We start from the raw sequence: 18,732 nt of genomic DNA, 5'->3' as shown, positions 1-18,732 counted from the left end.
GGGAGGAGGGAGCTTGGGGTCTCGCTGCGGTGGAAAGAAAAAGCAAGGAATTGGGCAACTGACAAACCTGTGTCTTTGCCCTGGCACTACCTGTGTGACTTTAGGCTGCTGCTTCTCCCCGCTCAGCCCCCGTTTCTGGAATGCGGGGTGATGTACCCCTCCCTCTGGGCTGTCTGTTTGAGGACTAATAATTAATCGTGTACTTGCCGAGTGAAAGCTCCAAGAGAATGGCAGCCAAGAAAACCCTTGTTCTGGGACCTGGGATCTAACATCCCCCTCCTCCCACCCCCCACATACACCCCACCAGGGTCTTTCCTTCCCTAAGAGAGCCAGCCTGGAGGAGGCCCCTTCCCCTCCCTGGCCTCTCCCAGGCCTGGCCCCATGTTTTCACCTGGCCGATGAGAGCCACGGGGTTTATCGACCACTTTCCACGTGTGTGTTAGCTGACTCCTCCCCGGGTGGCTGGGTCAGCAGGGCTAGCAGCTGCCTCCCTCCTCAGCTTTCCAAAACAGAAGGCTGGCCTGACCCAGAAACAGTGGGACAGCAGGTGTGTGGGAGGATCACTGGACACAGCCTGGGCTACACAGTCCCATTCTGGTTATTACCCTGGGCTCCCAAGTCCCGCTGGCTTGGGTTCGAATCCTCAGCCAGCTGTGTTGCCCGGGGCAGGTGGCTTCACCTCTCTGAACCATGAGGATTCAATGCAGTCATGAATAACAGTGCTGAGCACAGGACCTGGTATACAGTCAGCGCTCAATAAATGTGAGCCATGACTATGATTATAAGAGGCAGTGCAGCAGAGGGATCCAGTGCCAAACTGCCTGGGTTCGAATCCCAGCTCTGCCACTTAACCAGGTATGTAGACATGGGCACGTCATGTCATCTCTCTGTGCCTCAGTTTCCTCATCTGTAAAATGGGAATAATAAAATTTTCTTCCTTGTAGGGTAGCAGGGAGGACTAGATGAGTTAACATACGTAAATTTAAAGTGCTTAGAGAAGAGCCTGGCACATGGAAAGTGCCAGAATCAGCTAATGCTTGCTATTTCTGTTTTCAAGCTGCACACCTCCCTTCCTTCCTACAGGCCTCAATGCAAGCATCCTTGAAATGAGAAGGTGATGAGGTCATGGAGCTTGTGTCACCCGCTTCCTCCTCAGGCTCTGTGGGGTGGAGGGGAAGCCAGGAGAGGAAGGAGAAGGAGGGTCTTCTAGAACACACCCACCAGCCGACTCACCCACAAGTAAACACAGCTCCATCCACACATAAACACACACTCACCGCTCCACCCACTCCAATCAAAACAAACTCACTCCCGGCCAAGCCACCTCCAGCCCAGCCCACCCACTCAGAAGCCTCACCCCACCCCAGCCCAGGTCCCAGGCGGGGCTGGCTTTCTCCTCTGTGTCACCCTGTCATTCTCATCCTGACTCCAAACCCAGCCGGCCCCGCCCCAGCTGTAATTACAGAGAGAGCTGAGGCTTCTGTGCCCAGCGTGACGTCAGCCTGAAGCTTCTAGCCTGATGATCTCACCCCGAGTCAGTGGGGGGTGGGGGGCGCCTCAGTCTCCCTCTCTCGGCTGGAGGGGGAGGGAGGCGGGGGTCTCTGTCAGTCAGCTCAGCGTGGATCTGAGATTCAGAACAACCCAGGTTCCCACCCGGCCCTGCCACCCCAGAGCTGCATGCACGGGCCAGTGCTCTGAGCCTCTGTCTCCTCACCTGCAAAATGGGGGTGGTGATAAGTCTCTCCTCATTGATGTGAGCGTTGAATGCCATAATGTCGTACTCACCTGCCACCGCAGTGATAGGTACATAGGAGGCAGTACAGGATGGTGACTTGCTTTCCATACTATTATTTTTAGAAAACTTTCTCATGGAGGCGCTGCTTAACTTCAAAACGATTTCTCAACCAATGACTCACTGAATTCCTTAACACCCCCAGCCCACCCCACCCCCCGAGGAAGCAGGGCTGAGACCCTGACGCCCACAGAGGGATAACGGCATGCCCCGAACGGCCCACCTGTTGGGGACAGATCAAAGATTGGAACCCCAGCCCAAGGGACCTTTAAGTCAAAGGATGATTTATAGATTCATTCTCCAAGCCACGTGGGAGGGGCGGGGGAGTCTAGAAAACAGGTCCTCTCTGGGCTTCGAGTTTCAGGCCAGACACCATGCCTGGGTACAGCACGTTTTGATAATTATCATTATTTACAGTCATAATAATAATAGAAGCTGGTGCTCGTTGTCACTTCCTGTTCCAGTTTCCCCATCTGTAAAATGGAGATAATGGTAGTAAGTTTACCTCTTGAGATTGTTGTTGAGGATGAGCTAATATTTGTAAAGCATTCAGAACAGGGCCTGACATACAGCAAACACTATGTAACTGAGAACTCAACATTGAAAATATAACGGGGTCAGTCTGCTAAAGGCTTTGCTAAATTGCCTCATGTCTTCCTCAGCACACATCCCTGAGGAGGCTACTCTGATGTCCATTTTGCAGGCGGGGAAACTGGGAGCTCATAGATGTGTGGGGAATAATGTTACTCTCCTCTGAGGACACTGAGGTGAGCTCTGAGAGCTTGTAAGCGGGGATTGCAATCCAGAGCCATCTGCCTCCAAACGCACGGGGCTCTGTCTCTCTCCTCCCCATCTGCAGGTCCCCAGGGGGGAGGCAGGATGCAGGCCGGCTGTGGGGAAGGTATTTCCAGAGGGTGACCTGAGCCCTCAGCCGGGCGAGGGTTATTAATAGGGCCCTGCCCGGGGAGGGCGGGCTCCGGGGGACGAGGGAGGGCGGAGCTGAGCCGAGCGTGGGGAGGAGAGAGTCCGAGAGGCTGGCTGAACTTGGACGCAGACACCCCTCCCAGCCCCCCGGGAGCCCAGCTGTTCCCTCAGCGGATTCTCTGGGGCTGCTTCATCACCTCTGAATACTCCTGTGACAGGAGGCACTTGCAAAACCCGCCTCCAGTCCCTAGCCGCAATAAATAGAAGGCTCCCAGCCCAGGAGGAGCGAGAAGCTTCTAGGCCTGCCTCCCTGGGTTTATTAAGCTCCTGGCTCCACTTGAGACCTCAGCGGCTCTGGCTGCCAGCCTGTGCGGCCTGGAAGGACAGAGACCGGCTGCTCTCTGGTGAGGCAGCACGGAGAGGGGCCCTCTGGGATTCTGCTGGACCAGCTGGGGGTGGCCTCTGGTGGCTGGAGTGTCTTTGGGGCGTGGGAGCCCAGCCTGGTGTGTGCCTCCGTCCCTGGAAGTGGATGGTTCAGCGTTTTCTAAAGCTGAAGAATAAGCTTGGAAGGCCAGCCCACCCACATCACCTTGCTGTGTGACCTTGGGCAGGTGGCTCCCTCTCTCTGAGCCTCCGTGTCCCCTCCAGCTCAGCAGCCACCATGGCTGATGGTCAGATGCCCTTCCCCTACACAGGCCGCCTGCGCCGAGACCCCTTCCGAGACTCGCCCCTCTCCTCCCGCCTGCTGGACGATGGCTTTGGCATGGACCCCTTCCACGACAATTTGACTGCCTCTTGGCACGACTGGGCCCTGCCTCCATTCTCCTCGGCCTGGCCGGGGACCCTGAGGTCAGGCATGGTGCCCCGGGGGCCCACTGCCACGGCGAGGTTTGGGGTACCCTCCGAGGGCAGGAGCCCCCCACCCTTCCCTGGGGAGCCCTGGAAAGTGTGTGTCAACGTGCACAGCTTCAAGCCAGAGGAGCTGATGGTGAAGACCAAGGATGGCTATGTGGAGGTGTCTGGTGAGTAGGGGGCAGAGGAAAAGGAGAGAGAACCCGGGGAGGGAGGTGTAGACTTCAGCCCTGGGAACAGCAAGGAGGACACTCGTATGGGGAAGCTGTGACAGCATGACACAGGTGACTTCAGGGCTCAGGAATGTGGCCACAAAAGTTATCTTTATAGAAAAGCTCTCCTCTCCCGGCTTCCAGCAGAAACCTTAACCTGACCCAGCTGCTGGGGCCTTTGGGTGCTGTGTCAATCAAAATCCAGGCAGGAAAATGTAAACCACATCGGAGATTTTGACAGAGAGAATCTAATCTAAAGAATAAGTTAAACAGAGAAGGAATAAAAGACAAGGAAGAAATGGGGTTCATTGCACCCCAGCATCACAGCAGTCTAGAAGGCGTGTTTCATGCTGAGCGATGATAATGTTCATACCCAGCACAGCTTTCAAGAGAAACGCCTCCCCTTGTCCCAGAGGGAAACTGAGGCATAATAGTCATTATAACGATACTAAGTGGTAACCTTGATTGAGTGCTTACTGCCTGCTAGGCACCACGCAAGGCGCCTTACCTGTAGCATCTTGGTTAATACAACCAGAGGTGGATCCTGTATGTCTCCTCTTTTTACAGATGAGGAAACCGAGGCACAGAGACGTTAAAGTAACTTGCCCAAGGCCTCCAAGGATTCAAACCCAGGCTGTCTAGGAATCAGGAGGCCGGAAGCAAATTGATCACATACTGAGCACCTAGACTAGGTGCCAAAGGCTGGACTAAAACTCATATTCCTTGTCCCGAATAATCCAGCAGAGGTGTCTAGTCCCATTTTGCAGCTGAGGAGGCTGAGGTTCAGGTGGGCCCATCCAAGGTCACGCCATGAGTCAGCAGCAGGAATTTTCTGGGCCTACCCAGGACACCAGGCCCAGGGCTGCTGCCACCACTTCCCAGCCCCGGGGAGGGAATGCTCTGGAAAAAGCAAAGGGGAGACAGAGGCTCGGTGCCTGGTAAGCAGGGCCGCAGAGGAAGAGCTTTCTCTCGCTTCCCTCCCGATTAACGCTCCATTAGGAAGAGCATGTTCCTGGCAGGCTCCGCCAGCCAGAAGATCAAGAAAGGCCATTGCAGACACAGGCTGGGCAGGGACAAGCCCCGGCAGGCAGGCAGCGTTGGGGGGAGTTTCAAAGCCTCGCAGGGCAGAATTATAAGCATCAGAGGCTCCCGAGGAGATGAGCCAGGAGGCACGCTGGGGCCACGTGCAGAGGGAGGAGGTCAGCCAGGGCTCCCCGAGCCAGGCAGGAGTTCTCAAACTGGCCCCACCACGAACCAGCAGGCTGTGCAAATTACGTAACTTCTCTGTGCTTTGTTTCCTTATCTGAAAATTGGGTTCAAGTAGCGACACCACGTAAGGATTGTTGTGTTAAATGACGTGATGCGTGTAAAGTGTGTACGTAGTGCCTGGAACACAAGGGATCAGTACTGTTATTGTGGTTGATGTTGTTGTTGTTAAAATGCCAGGCACATAGTAAAGACCCAATAAATCATAAATGGTAGATGCTGTTTGAGACCTGGGTTCAAATCCCGGCACCGCTGTTCCCTCTCCGGATGGATACACAGAAAGTCTTTTCACAGCTCCCAGCCTCAGATTCCTCATCTGCATAATGGGGATCATAATAATAACTCTCCTGCAAAGCTGTAAGGAAGATTAAATATATGCAGACAGTATATGGTAATAAATGCAGAGTGTCTGTAAAATGGAGCTAATAATAGGGCCTGCCTGGCACTCTGTAAACAAGGTGATTATTATCACCATCCTCCCATCTTTGTTTTAATTAGGGTTCCAGAATCTTCCACTCTGGGTTGGAGGATTGCCCATCCTCCAGGTTGGAGAGCCCTGTGGCCCCTCCAGGAGACCTCTGTCCAGCCTGGAGGGTTTTTCTCCATCCTCCTTTCTAAGTGCTTCTTAAAGTAGGGTCTGGCAGCTCCAGGCTGAGATCCCAGCTAAGTACCTTAGGAATCTGGAGGCTGTGAGTGAGTCGCAGAGCCTCAGTTTCCACATCTGTAAAGTGGGGTCATTGGGGGCTTAAATAAAAGACAGACAAAGCCTTTTTTGGTTGTAAAATCCTCACAGGTGTGCACTCAGCAACCTCAGCTTGACAGAATCCAAATCCCCTGAGAGTACATACAGAGACTGTCGTAAAAGAGGTTAAAAAATCAGATCAATATCAGGGCTCCATTTAAAAAGCAACTTTCAAAGGGCAGTCAGAAGTCAGATCCTGTCTCCCAGCCTACATCCCATGATGACAGACCTATTCTTCCTCAAGCCTTTGTGTGGGGCACTGTGCTCACCCCCTCCATGTGTTGGCTCCCTGGCTCTCCACGTGGACTTCCCAGGAAATGTGAGAGGATTTATTACACCCATATTACAGAAGAGAAAACTGAAACCCAGACAGAGTAACTCACCTGAGATCACTCGCTTCTCCATGGCAATGTCTGAAATTCAAAGTAGGGCCTGCTTAGACAGTTCCAAGTCGGGATGGCTGGATCTGCTTCTGATTGTGTGGCCTTGGGCAAGTCCTCCCACCTCTTGTTGGTCTTATGAGGTGGTGGACTAGATCAGCATTTGCCAAACGGTGTGCTTTAAGATGCCACTAGGCATCTGAGAAATGGAAGGGGAGGCGTCCAGAATTTTAGAAGGTGCTGGATGAAACAAAGTTATAAACAGGTGTCCTCACTGCAGGACTAATCAGAGCCTTGAATCTGCTAAAGTAGTTTATGAATCTCTGAGAGATCTCTTATGAATCTCTGGTGCTCTCTTATCTGACCACATACGAGTGTCTAGTTCCAGGGAAGTGTTGGGAAAATGCTGGACTAGAAGATTTCCATCACGCCTCACAGCCCTCAACCCCTGACATGTAGACGCTAACCAAGAAATGTTCCCTTCATGGGCCACTGGGCCAGGCCCTAGCCAAGGAAGGGACTGGAAAGCCCCAGGCCTTATTCCCGCCCCTTCTTCCTAATCCCAGGGCCTCTGCCTCCCCTGGAAACAGTACCTTCTTTCTTTAGCTGGGCCAATGGATTTCCCTGAAGTGCTGATGCCTGCCTCTTGGCACCTACATTGCTCTGAGGCATGTTGGGAAAATGGTGGCTGCGAGGAGCCTCTGGCTTCCTCTGGCCTCCAGATGAGTTCTTTTAAAAAATAGATTATAATAATTACTTTTTTTCTGTTTACAAAAATAAAATATTTCCACAGCAGAAAATATAGATAGGAAAGCAAAGAAATTAAAAATCACCCATAATCCTGAAGCTGCCCCAATAAATAGATATTCAAATAATATGCAAATTAAATTCAAGATGAGCCTCCTAGCAACATCCTCTTTCAACAGGATTAACCCCCTCCCCTGGCCCCCCCTTTATGGAAATCTGGGAGCCACCCCTGTTCAGTAACCCTAACCCTAGTACCCTATTTCCAGAGCATGGACAGGCAGGTTTAGCTTCTGAGAGCAGTCCTTTCCCCAAACATCAAAATAAACCACAAGCATTCACCTTCACACAGTATTTTTACAATTTACAAAGCAATTCTGTGACTCATTCTTTTGCTCCTCACAGTAACCCAATAATTAGGAAGTTGTTGTCACCCCCATCTTAGAGAAGAATAAACTGAGGCTCAGAGAAGAGAGATGCTAGGAATGTCAGAGCAGGGACCCAAGTCCAAAACCCATCTACCTGATTTTGCATCTTTGCTCCATCACTTCTAAGCTGTGTGACATTGAACACATCACTTAACCTCTCTGAACTTTCGTTCCCCATCCACAAAATGGTAATAATAAAAGTACCTGCTTTCTAAGGTCGTTGGGGAAATTAAAGGGTTGATATAGGTTAGGTGCTTAGAACAATGGCTGACAGCAAGTAAACGCTATATAAGAGTTTGCTATTATTATTCTTATCATCATCATCATCCTTTATTATTCCCAGGACACCGAGAGTGCAAAAGGGCTGAGTCAGAGGCACTGGCCTGTCCCCAGAGGAAGCAGGCCTCCGGAGGCCCAGGCTTTGGGGAAGGTACCAGGGAACAGACAGTGCTCTTCTGGCTGCAGGCCTGAGTTAGAGCTGGGCACTTGGTGGTCACGGACTTGGCAGGTCAGAATAAACTCTCCCAGCGGCAGCACCTTCAAAGAACAGCATGTTCTGGATAGCCAGACACTCCAGTTTAAAAAAACGAATTCCTATAAATGTATCCCTTTCTGCCCGGCTGGTGGGAGAATAAACTGATGCAGCCTTCCCTAAGTGCATTTTAACAATATAGATCAAGCCTTAGAAATTCTAGAACTTGGAATTTATCCTAAAGAAGTCATCGGGCTGGGTGCAGAGATCTAGCTACAAGAATGTTCAGTGCACTGAGGGTCTTTCCAAACGCCGGAAACCTCAGTGCCCAAAACCTGGGGGCTGGCTAAATGAACTTATATATCCCTGCTGTGAAATGCTGTGCAGCCACTAAATATCATGTTGTTGAAGAATATTTTCCGTAATATGGAAAAATAATTATAAAGTGCTAGCAAGAGATAAAAACAGGTTTCAAGCGTGATGTACAATATGGTCCCATCTGATAAAATATGTGATATACATCTGTAACGTCTACACTATGAAACATTTATGCATTTCTAAGTAACATAGAAAGAAAAATCTGGAACATATACAGAAATGTTATTAGTTATTTCCTCAGGATGATGGAATTATGAGTGTTTTGATTGTTTTTTCTTCGTTTTCTACCCTTTCTAACATACACTTGCATTGTCTTGTGATCAGGAACAAGTTATTAATAAAGGAGTAGTCAATGTAATCACCTATAAATTGTCAGTTTAAAAAATCTGGACTGTAAAAAGACACTATATCCACAAGATTATTTACATTCTGGACTCCACAGTCCCTAGGAAGGGTGCCCCCGTGTAAAGGAAGGGTCTTAGCCCTGGGATGTGGCCCCACAAATGAGGAGTGCATAACAATAGGAGCCGAGCTGCTCTGCTAGGCACTAATCCGGTGACTTGTTTAAAGAGAAATTAGAAACATTCTGTCCATCAAAAAAAAAAAAAGAGAGAGTGGGGAGGAGCCAAGAGGATCAGAATTTGTTATATAAATTGCAAGATAAAAGCCAGTTGAGCCCAAGTCTTCTTGTAATTTCATCTTTTTACTTCCTAAGGAAAGAAAAAAAGCCCTCTCCAGCTGCCCTGTAGGAGGCGGGGCAGGGGAGATTTCATATCTGCCTAATGTGTCATTTCTTAAGGAGTGCCCCCTTGGAGAGTCTGGGTGGGCTTTCAGCCTACGAAGCATTATTTCCAGATGTGCTGGGTACAGATCATGTGGCTCAGAATGCTATTCAGAAGCTGGAACAGGCAGAGGGGCGTCAGACCCCAGCTCCTGGCTTCGATTAGAGAGAGTTGGTTCAGAGCCCATGGCTGCCAGGCACCTGCTGGGCGACCCTGCACCCATCACTGGGCCTCAGTTTCCACATCTGTAACCCAGGGAGAAAGAAGCCCATCCTCAGAGCTAGAAAAGGGCTCTGTGAGGTATAAAGTCAGCTGAGTGGCAAACTAGCCCCACTTCTTTCCTACCACCGTTCTGGGATGTCAGCCTCAGGGTTCTATTGGCTGGTTAGGGCAGAGGGGTCAGATGTGAGACTTAGAAGGTACAGCACAATGTGTGGCCCAGTTTCTGTGATTTCGTAAGACTGGTACATAATTGTCTACAAACCCTGGTCAAGGCCTCCTGTCCTGTCATTGTCTATTTCACCTTCACAACAGCCTGGGAGGGGGCTCAGGTGGATCTACTTAGCAGACGAGGGACCAGAGGCTCAGACAACTGGAGTCTCCAGACCAATCTTCAAGCCACACAGCCAGGCAGGGACAGGATTTGAATCCAAGCCCGAGTCCTGACCGATGCCCAGGGCACATAGATGCTGACGCGTGGCGTTTCTCTCCCTTCCAGGCAAACACGAGGAGAAGCAGCAAGAAGGCGGCATCGTTTCCAAGAACTTCACAAAGAAAATCCAGTAAGCTACCTGGCAGTGTGGATTTCGGGGTGGGAGTGGAGGAGAGGGGGCTGCCTGGGACCCGAGATCTAGGGTCTCTCCCTCCTGGGCATCTCTCCTGTGAGACATGCCCCAGGGCAGGGACTTGAACCCTCAAACCTGAAGGGGAGAAAGTGTCACAGCAAACCTGCAACACGGCCCCAGAAAAGGGGGGCACGTAGATTGTGCTGTCTCACCTGCTCAGTGCCCTGTGAGGTCGGTATCAACAATCCCATTTTGTAGATGAAGAACCCAAGAATAAGAGAGGCGGAACGACTTGTCCCCAATTCCACAAAAATCAGGCACTCACCCACCACCTGGTATGGTTGAGGGAGGCTCTCAATCACCATCAGGAAAGGCCCACCCCTGATGCCCCAAATGCCCCAGTAGAATCTCCAGAAGGCTGCTTTGCTCTAGTCTCATGACCAGAAGGGCGTGCACCCTCCCTAGAGCATCCACAAGAATTAAACTGGAAGGTGTTCTGGCTTACCACCAGGAGGGGTTTTGAGGCTGAGATACTGGGATGAAGGAAGGGCAGTTTTGCTGAGGGGAGTGAGAAGGGCTGAGTCTGGGAGAATCATGTAAGTAGTGAGAAGACCCCCAGGCTGAGCCAATGAGTCAAAGCCACACTGAGGCCCAAATGGCCGTAGCTGTCGGGAGAAGAGACTCAACAGCAAGGTGCTGATGGCTAGTGCTTCACGGACACATCTTCTCTAATCAGCATCACTCCATTACGTGCACTTCTGGCTCCAAAGCCTTTTCCCCAATCGTCGTTGCATTTCTCCTTGGCAGCGAAGGTATGCAGTGGAGAGAAGAGACGTTACCCTCCTGGTGTTATGGGGTAACTAAGTCTCCCAGAGGTGAAAAGACATACTCAGGCTCCTTAAACTGGAATTTAGAACAGCCCCAAACAGACCCTTGAAGTCTGAGTCTCATGCTCGTTCCTTGAGCAAGGAATGCCCTTTCCTCGTCTGTAAAAGAGATGGATGCTGACTCCAGCTTTGTGGAGTTACCACCTGAGAATGAGAGGAGATCATGGCACAATGATCGGCACACAGGAGGTGCTCACACGTGGCAGTTTGTTATTACTATTATTGTCGTGGTGTTGAATCTTAGCTCCACCCCAGCCCTGGCGAAAATGTCCCGTGTCTGGAGAGATTGTGCTAGCTGAATCCTGACGCTTCTTCCAGCTTTGGGATGAATTCTGCAGTCCTGTCTCTCCCCCACGTGCCCCCTCCTCACCCGCCGGCGCCTCTAGAGTTCTTGGAAGCCCGAGGACACTTCCTGATAAGGCAAAGGCCAACTGTTTCTCTTCACACTCGCTGGCTCACCGCCGTCCCCAAGACCCACACCTCTCCCTGGTCCAGCAGCCCGATCAAACATCGCTGAGAGGAGAAAGAGAGGGAAAAGCGAGGAGGAGGGGGGCTGATGTTTCTTTCAAGAGACTTGTATAAGGTCTCCGGATGGAGCCACCGGCAGGGCAAAGCTGTGGAGGGGACTGAGCCGGAAAGAAGTCAGCAAATTAATCATCTCAAAAGGATGCCCTTTTTTGTGGATTTCACCATCTCTGAGGCCTCTGAAAAACAGCTTGCTGGGAGCTACTTGACCAGATAGAAATGCCTGAAGCTGTTCCAGGCAGGGCTGCACTTCAGCCGGGGCCCAGCAGCTGAGTGGGGCTAGTTGTCACAATACTGGACTCCCCATTGCCCTGAGCCCCCCAAGTGCCCTCCCTAGCCAACCTGGGCCATCCTAACCCTGTCCCGGGGACCCTCCTAACCTCCCCACATTCCAACAATTAAAGGGTCCCCAGGACCCTCCTCCATCACTAGGGCATGTATCCATCCATTCACGCTGGTCAATGTCCAGATGCGCCTGTTGCTAAATGTTCTGAATCTCACCTCTGGGTGTAGGGAGTCCTGTCTCCGTGATAAAGAGAGTGGATAACTCAGATCGACTTGCTGAACTGCATTCCCTCGCAGATGGGGTTGTGATGGTGAATGAGAGGATGTGTGTAAAGCATTTAGCGCGGGGTACAGACTCAGTGCTCAGTCCGTGGGAACTAATATTATTAAAAGACTGCGCAAGGCTGGAATCACACAAGAGCAGGTGGGACTCCTGGGACCTCCTGGCTCTGCCCAGAGTCCAGACACCAAGGAGTGGGACTGGAGTGCGGGGTGGCCCCGGCCCAACTTCAGGAGGCCTCATGGCCTCTCCCAGGAAAAGCTCAGGTCCTTTGAGGACAGGGAAGCTCCTTCAACCCGGCTGAGATCCTTGGAGATTTCCAGCCAGGCAGGATGCTACAGCTGCTGGCCTTAGCCCAGCACACCCATCCCCATGTGAAAGGCTGGATGAGGGGAGAGGGCGAGGTCTTGGAATTTGCCTATCAGGGTGGGGGCAGGGCAAGGACTGCAGATGGGATCTTTCTCACATCCAAGTTGGATGAGAGGACAGGAAGCAAGGGACCCAGGAAGTCATCAATGGAGGATGCTCGGAGCCAAAGCAAGCTTTAGTCTCTTGGCTCCACATTTTCCCACATATCTGTTCTGCCTCTTATCGACATCTACGATGCGTCAAGAGCCATGTGAGAGGTTTACAGGTTTAATTTTATTTCATCTTTAGAACAATCCTATAGAGTAGGTATTATTAAGCCCATCTAGTGGATAAGGGAACTAAAGCTCGGAGGGATGATGGGACTCAACTAAGGTCACACAGCTAGTAAGGAGCAGATCTGGGATTGGAACACAGGTCTCTCTAACTTCAAAGCCCATGACCTTCCTGCTCGGTTAGTGGAGACCAAATTACAGTCATTGGCATGCCATCTTGACTATTTTTTGCTGTATATGCTTCTGTTCCCGTACTATTATTTGCTTAAGACTGTTTTTTTCTTTTCGATCAACTCACTTTTGATAACGTTAAATTCCCGTCACTAAAATGTTCACTGAAGAAAGCGATCATAAAGTAAATTCAATGAAAACAAAATGTGGTGAAATTCTAACTAGATATTGTTGCCTGCCTAAGGGTCTAAGTCTTACATCAGCTCTTTCTTTGTTAAAAAGAGAAAATAGCAAGAGACAGAGGCTAAAGGTGTTCAAGGCTTGTTAACACTTAGCTGAGACGTTCGTTTAGATGTAAACAGAAGGACTGAAAGAGAATTGGGGAGGAATAACTTTCCCACCATGTGGGTTCAACAAAGAGGTCACCTGGTGAGGGATTCTGAACACATCTATTCCCAACTCTGGGCCTCAGTTTCCCCCTGTGTAATATGAGAGCATTGTCTTGAACAATCAAGAAGATCCTTTTGGGCTCTGATGTTCTGTGGTTCAGTGATGGCACAGTTTGTGCTAAAATACTCACAGCTGTCAAGGTGCCCACTTGGAGGGCAAATGAGTGCAATAACAACATAGAAGCTGACAGTTAATGAGCACTTCTTGTACGCTAAGCACCGTGGTAAGGGCTTTGCTTTCGGTATCCCATGTAATTCTCATACCACCCTAAGAGGTAGATACCATTATTACTTCCCTTTTCCCACAAGGAAATAGATTCAGAGAGGCGAATTCACTGGCCCAAGGTCACACAGTCAGGAAGAGTCTGAATTGGAACCCAGGTCTGCCTGCCTGCAAAGTGCACGCTGTGGACCACGGCTCCTCTGTCACGTGGTACTGGCTGCCCATTGGATTGGTGTGCGAACAGTTAAACAGGGTCAGCCCATCCCCCAGCAGAGAGGGAAGTGCAAACTTTTGGCCTTGTCTCTGCTTCAGCAGCTTGACTTGGCAATTGCTCAAGTTCTCTCTTTCTCTTCCATCCTTCCCAGCAGGCCCTTGTTCATCTCTGTGGCTCCAATTTGGCAGGAGTCTCTTGTGTAGATGGGGCTCATGTGGGTACAGGTTGCTATTCACAGCAAAACCCTCCCCAGCCCCTCCAGGAAGGGTCCTGCCCATGGCGAGGAATGAGCTAACCTCATTTCTTATATCTTTCATCAAGACTCCTGCATTTACAGCAGGTAAATGAGTGCAATGAGAGCCAGCCTGGACCAGGAAAGACCTATGGTGATTGAACCTCCTGGCTTCCCCCCACGGTCCTTTTTTCAAAAGTGTGGTGCCGAGGGGACAGTAGAGCATCACAATCAGCTACTCTGAGTTTGGAGACCAGGAGTCCAATTCCATTCCCACCTGCCGCTTACCAGCTGTGTGACCTTGGGCAAATCAGGTCACCTCTCTGACCTCAATTTCCTCATCTGTACATTGGGGATAGTCATAGAACTTGCCTGGTAGGATTATTGTTGACAACTACGTGGGAGGATTCAGGTGAAGTCCTTGGCACATAGAAAGTGCTCAGAAGGCATAGTTTTCATAATTTTTATTAATAATGACATCCCAAAGAGGCCATTATCACATTCTCACAATTCCAATAGCTTGTTGAAGAAATCATGTCCCGGATAGCCTCGTTCACCCAAAACAATCCAAAAATCATAAAAATAGCTTCAGAACTGGAACCAGATTTGGGTTCAGAAGTCCCATCTTCAGTGCTATCTCTCTCACTGAGCCTGTCATTCGATTTCTCCAAGTCTCTGTCAAATGTTCCGTGCAATGGGCATGTTAATTTCTACCTATTAACCATTCTAGGATCTTTATAAAGCTCTAACCAGGTAACGCCTATAAATGTATTTGGGGAATAAAACAATTATGACCCGCTAAGAGATACTTAAGATGTGACCCAAATCAGGGCTCATTCTCAGCATCACAGAGTATGTTGCCATCTGAAGTCTAGCCGTGTGGTCAGCCTGACCCCCTTTATCTGCCAAGTTGCCTATTCCACCATTAATTCCACCAGCAATGCATTTTGTAGTGAAACCGTCTCAGCAGGCACATGGCAAATGAAAATGTGTTATCTGCTGTGAGTAACACCTGACTTATGCTCTGTAAAGGGGTGGTGGTTGCGGCCATTTCTGCCAGCAGCTGGCCAATTGTGGGTGCTAAGGTGGAGACCTCAACCAAGGACCAAATATCTGGGCCACAGCTCCCTTTTAAGTTACCGTTGGAGCAGCATTTTACCATTTGCAAAGCATGTTCAGACTCCGTCTCACTCTGAGCTTCAAATACTGTGCAAAATTAATATTACTATCACCATTTTGTGGATGAGGAAACAAGTTCAGAGCAATTGAGTGACCTTCCCAAGATCACACGGCTAGAAAGGGGCAGAGCCAGGATTGAAACCCAGCATTGTTTGCCTGCAAAGACTAAGCTCTTATCAAAAACATTTTCTTTTGAATGAATAAAAGAATGTTTAAGCTATATTAAAATAATTAATGAATAAAATCTTGTGCTTCCTCTAGGCTTCCTGCAGAGGTGGACCCTGTGACAGTATTTGCCTCACTTTCCCCAGAGGGCCTGCTGATCATCGAAGCTCCCCAGGTCCCCCCTTACTCACCATTTGGAGAGAGCAGTTTCAACAATGAGCTTCCTCAAGACAGCCAGGAAGTCACCTGTACCTGAGACCCCAGTCTTGGCCCATCCTTGTTCCCTCCCCAACCCCAGGGCTTCTCTGATTCCAGGGTACATTACTGTAGCTGAACTCATAGATTTAGTGCAACTAAAGTGTTGGGGGTGGGAGTGGATGGACCACCGATTCCCTGGATAGTGTAGTAGTAGGTTTTTCCACAAGATGGCGCAATTGGCAAGTCGTGCTTGGTTGCGCAAAATGCTGGGAGTTTTTTTTCTTTACCTTTTCTATCTTGATGAAAATGTTGCACATTCTAAAGTTGCAAAGCAAATAAAATGGGACAAAACATTTCACATTGCCTCTTACCTTGCAGCTGATGCAAGGCTTGCTTTTCTCTGGGGACCTCCCCATCACCCAGATTCCTATTTTGGGCTCTCAGTTTCCATGCCCACCCCATGGTTTGGTTGAAGGAGCCCATTAGCTTACTCTGTTGTGTTTCTGCACTCCTGGCCTGTAAAGGGTTATGGACAGGTCTTACATCCCCATATGGGATTTATCCAACAGCCACATGAAAATAAACCATGCCTTCTGCCCTCCACCCAGGCATTACAGCATGTTCCCAAGCTGGCGCTCCCCGAGGACTCTGGAAGCCCCTCAGTTTATTCTCTGGCTAAAGCCCCCCTTTATTGTGTCTCCTGTGCCCAAGTTGGGATTTTTAGAGAGGGCTGTCTCCAGACAGCTCCACCTGGAACCAAGCAAAGGCCAGACAGCCTGGCAGGCAGGCTAGTGGTATTGTGTATATGGGTGGGACATGTGTGTCATTGTTATTTGAATTGTGCTGTTGTTTAGGGGAAAATAACAGTAAATAATAATAATAATAATAAAGGAGCTGATGTTCTTAGCCTGGTGTGCTTCTTTTGATAAGGAACTAAATGCTATAGCACTTAGATATGCAGTATCAATGAAGAATGCTTGTGGCTCCAAATTATAATGCCCAATGAATAGAGGCTTAAATGACACAAACATCTATTGTCTAACTTTACAAGAAGTTTAGATATGAGTGATTTCAGAGTTACTTTTTCAGCAGTTATGCCACCAAGAACTCAGAGTATTTCCATCTTTTTCCTCTGCCATCTCTAAAAAGTCTACAAGGTCTATCCTCATGTTTACAAGGTGGCTGCAGCAGCTCCAAGCATCTCATCCTCATATGACGATGTACAGGAAGAGAAGGCAAGGATAAAAAAGTCTTCTCATCTGGCTTCCTCTTTTATCAGTGAGCAAGGTCTTTTCCAGAAGCGCTCTCTCAGCAGATTTCTTCTTTTATTTCATTGACCCAAATTGGGTCCCATGTTTACCCTGAAGCCAATCCCTGGCAAAGGGAAATTGATGGCCATAATGGGCTTAGATCAATATTGATTTGTCCTCTGAGGCCAAGAACATGGCTGCCTGAAAAAACAAGTTCTACTAGGAAGGAGGAGAGGGGTGTAGCAGCTGTGAGGGCAGTCAACAGTGCAATGGTGGCCACAGACTAATGCTGTCAGAAGCACTGAACCCTGAGTGTAGGGTGGTAGGGAGCAGGGCTGCTGGCACAGTGCATCAGTTAGGACTGTTTCTGTGCTAAGTGCGAGGAAACCCAACTCAAACGGATTTAAGCACAAGGGAGTATTTATTGGGACACATAGCTGAGAAGTCCAGGGTAAAAGCTGCTTTCAGAGTTCTAATGACGTCAACAGAACTCAGTTTCTCTCTATCTCTTGGTCCTGCAGTGTCAGCCTCATTCCCAGTCTCCCTATTGCCCCCTGGCCTCCCCTGTCCCCAGCCCTCCACGCCCCCCTGTCCTCTCATTGTGGTCACAAGATGGCTGCAATCACTACACCCTCCCACATCCCAGTCCCCAGGGAGAAAAGCCATCTCTTCCCATAGCTCTGCCATATTCCCAAGAGTCATTCTTATTGGACCAGCTTGGGTCACATGACCATCCTGAGCTAAGCAGGGACCAAGAAATCAGAGCTTTGATTGGCCAGGCCTGGGTCACATGCTCCATCCCTGGAGCCAATGCCGTTTAATCCCCACAACACCCTAGGAAGTAGACATTCATTTGACAGTGAAGAGGCTGAGGCTGAGGGGCTTGGGTAGGTCACATGGTGACAGCACAACTGGAACCTAGATGTTTGCTTTCGAAAGAATTAACGAGAAGCTGCTGGGCTGCTTTTCAAGAGCACCTCCAAACCCCCAAATGACAGTGGAATGTTTGTCAGTGAATATTTGCTCAGTGAATATTTCCCGAGCACCTAGTCACTTGGTCCTGAGCCAGGAGCCAAGGATATAGTGAACAATGAGCCACGGCCACTGCCCACCGGGCGCTCACAGACCAGTGACAGAGACAGGCAGATGAAAGAACCTGGCTCTCACGAAATCCCTACTGTGTGCCAGTCCCGTGCTAAGTGCTTTATGTGTATAATAGACTTAATCGCACTATGATCCTACGAGGTAGGTCTGTTACTTCCGTTTTACAGGTGGGGAAACTGAGGCATGGAAGTGTTAAGAGCATAGCCCCAAATCTCACACGTGGTAAGCCCCAGGCCCAGGCAGGCTGACTCCAGGACCTTCACTATTAATCTTACCCTGTTCTGCCTTTCTCCCAACAAAGCAAAAGGTAGCTGTGCCTTAAGTGAGTCGTCCAGCTTGTGGGAAGAGCGGAGATGTGATATTTCAAGTTGGGGCTTTGCAGGGAGGGTGGGAGTCAGAGATGGCTTACAGAGGAGGGGTCGCTCCTGTCAGACTTGAAGATGGGCAGGTCTTAGGACTCGACCAAGCAGGGGTGGGGGTGGGAGGGGCCTCATAGGCGGAAGAAGGCACATGAGCCAAGGAGAAAAGTATGTGCCTTTTAAAATGCTTCGATGGTTCCCCATTGTTCAAAGGATCGAGTCCAAGCTTCTTAGCAAGACTTACAAGGCGTTATGGGATCAGTCCAGGTTACCTCTCTCCACCCCAGCCCTAATCCCCTCCCCTCCCTCCAGTCCCACCTAACTTCCGTCTCTTCTTCCAACCAGACCGGCCCTCTCTTGCTGCCAGAACTCGGAATACACTGCTCTCTCTCTCTCCAAGGATTACTAGCCCGCCCACCCTCTTCATGGGCTAATTCTTTAGACTCTCACCAGGCTAGGCAGAGCCCCCTCCCGCTTACCCCTGTCCCAACACAGCACACCGTATACAGCTTGGTGTATTTGTGTAGCCGAATAAATAATAATGACAACCATAAAAACCAAAACTGACCCTAGCTGCTCCGCATTCAAGGATGGGAGGAGGAATCATTCAAACAAAGGAGAAAATCCCTAGTCATTGGATATTTGTTAAACAAACATTTACTGGGCAATTAGTTACCCTCTGCAAGGCACTGTGCGGGTGTCGGGTTACCATTTCTTCCACTTGGAGAGCCTGGTGAGAGACTGAGAGACGGACGAAAGCAATGCTGTTATTCCCATGTTCTTCAGTTCCGGGCTGATGAATGGTGAGACCCT

At 49.8% G+C, this 18,732-nt stretch overlaps 1 protein-coding gene across 1 annotated transcript; it reads left to right on the top strand.

Moving 5' to 3' along the window:
* The first annotated feature begins 2,841 nt into the window (after positions 1 to 2,841).
* Positions 2,842 to 16,096, top strand: HSPB8 (heat shock protein family B (small) member 8). Its single transcript, XM_004429927.3, has 3 exons — positions 2,842 to 3,738; positions 9,691 to 9,754; positions 15,105 to 16,096. Exons 1-3 carry the CDS (start codon positions 3,378 to 3,380, stop codon positions 15,262 to 15,264), a joined length of 585 nt encoding a protein of 194 aa, XP_004429984.1. The 5' UTR covers positions 2,842 to 3,377; the 3' UTR covers positions 15,265 to 16,096.
* The last annotated feature ends 2,636 nt before the right edge of the window (positions 16,097 to 18,732 follow it).

Source organism: Ceratotherium simum, chromosome 35 (assembly GCF_057802395.1).
Source record: "Ceratotherium simum simum isolate JZ-2026a chromosome 35, ASM5780239v1, whole genome shotgun sequence".
Classification (NCBI taxonomy): Eukaryota; Metazoa; Chordata; class Mammalia; order Perissodactyla; family Rhinocerotidae; genus Ceratotherium; species Ceratotherium simum.
The sequence above is the reverse complement of the archived record's forward strand: the minus strand, read 5'-3'. Positions and strand labels throughout refer to the sequence as shown.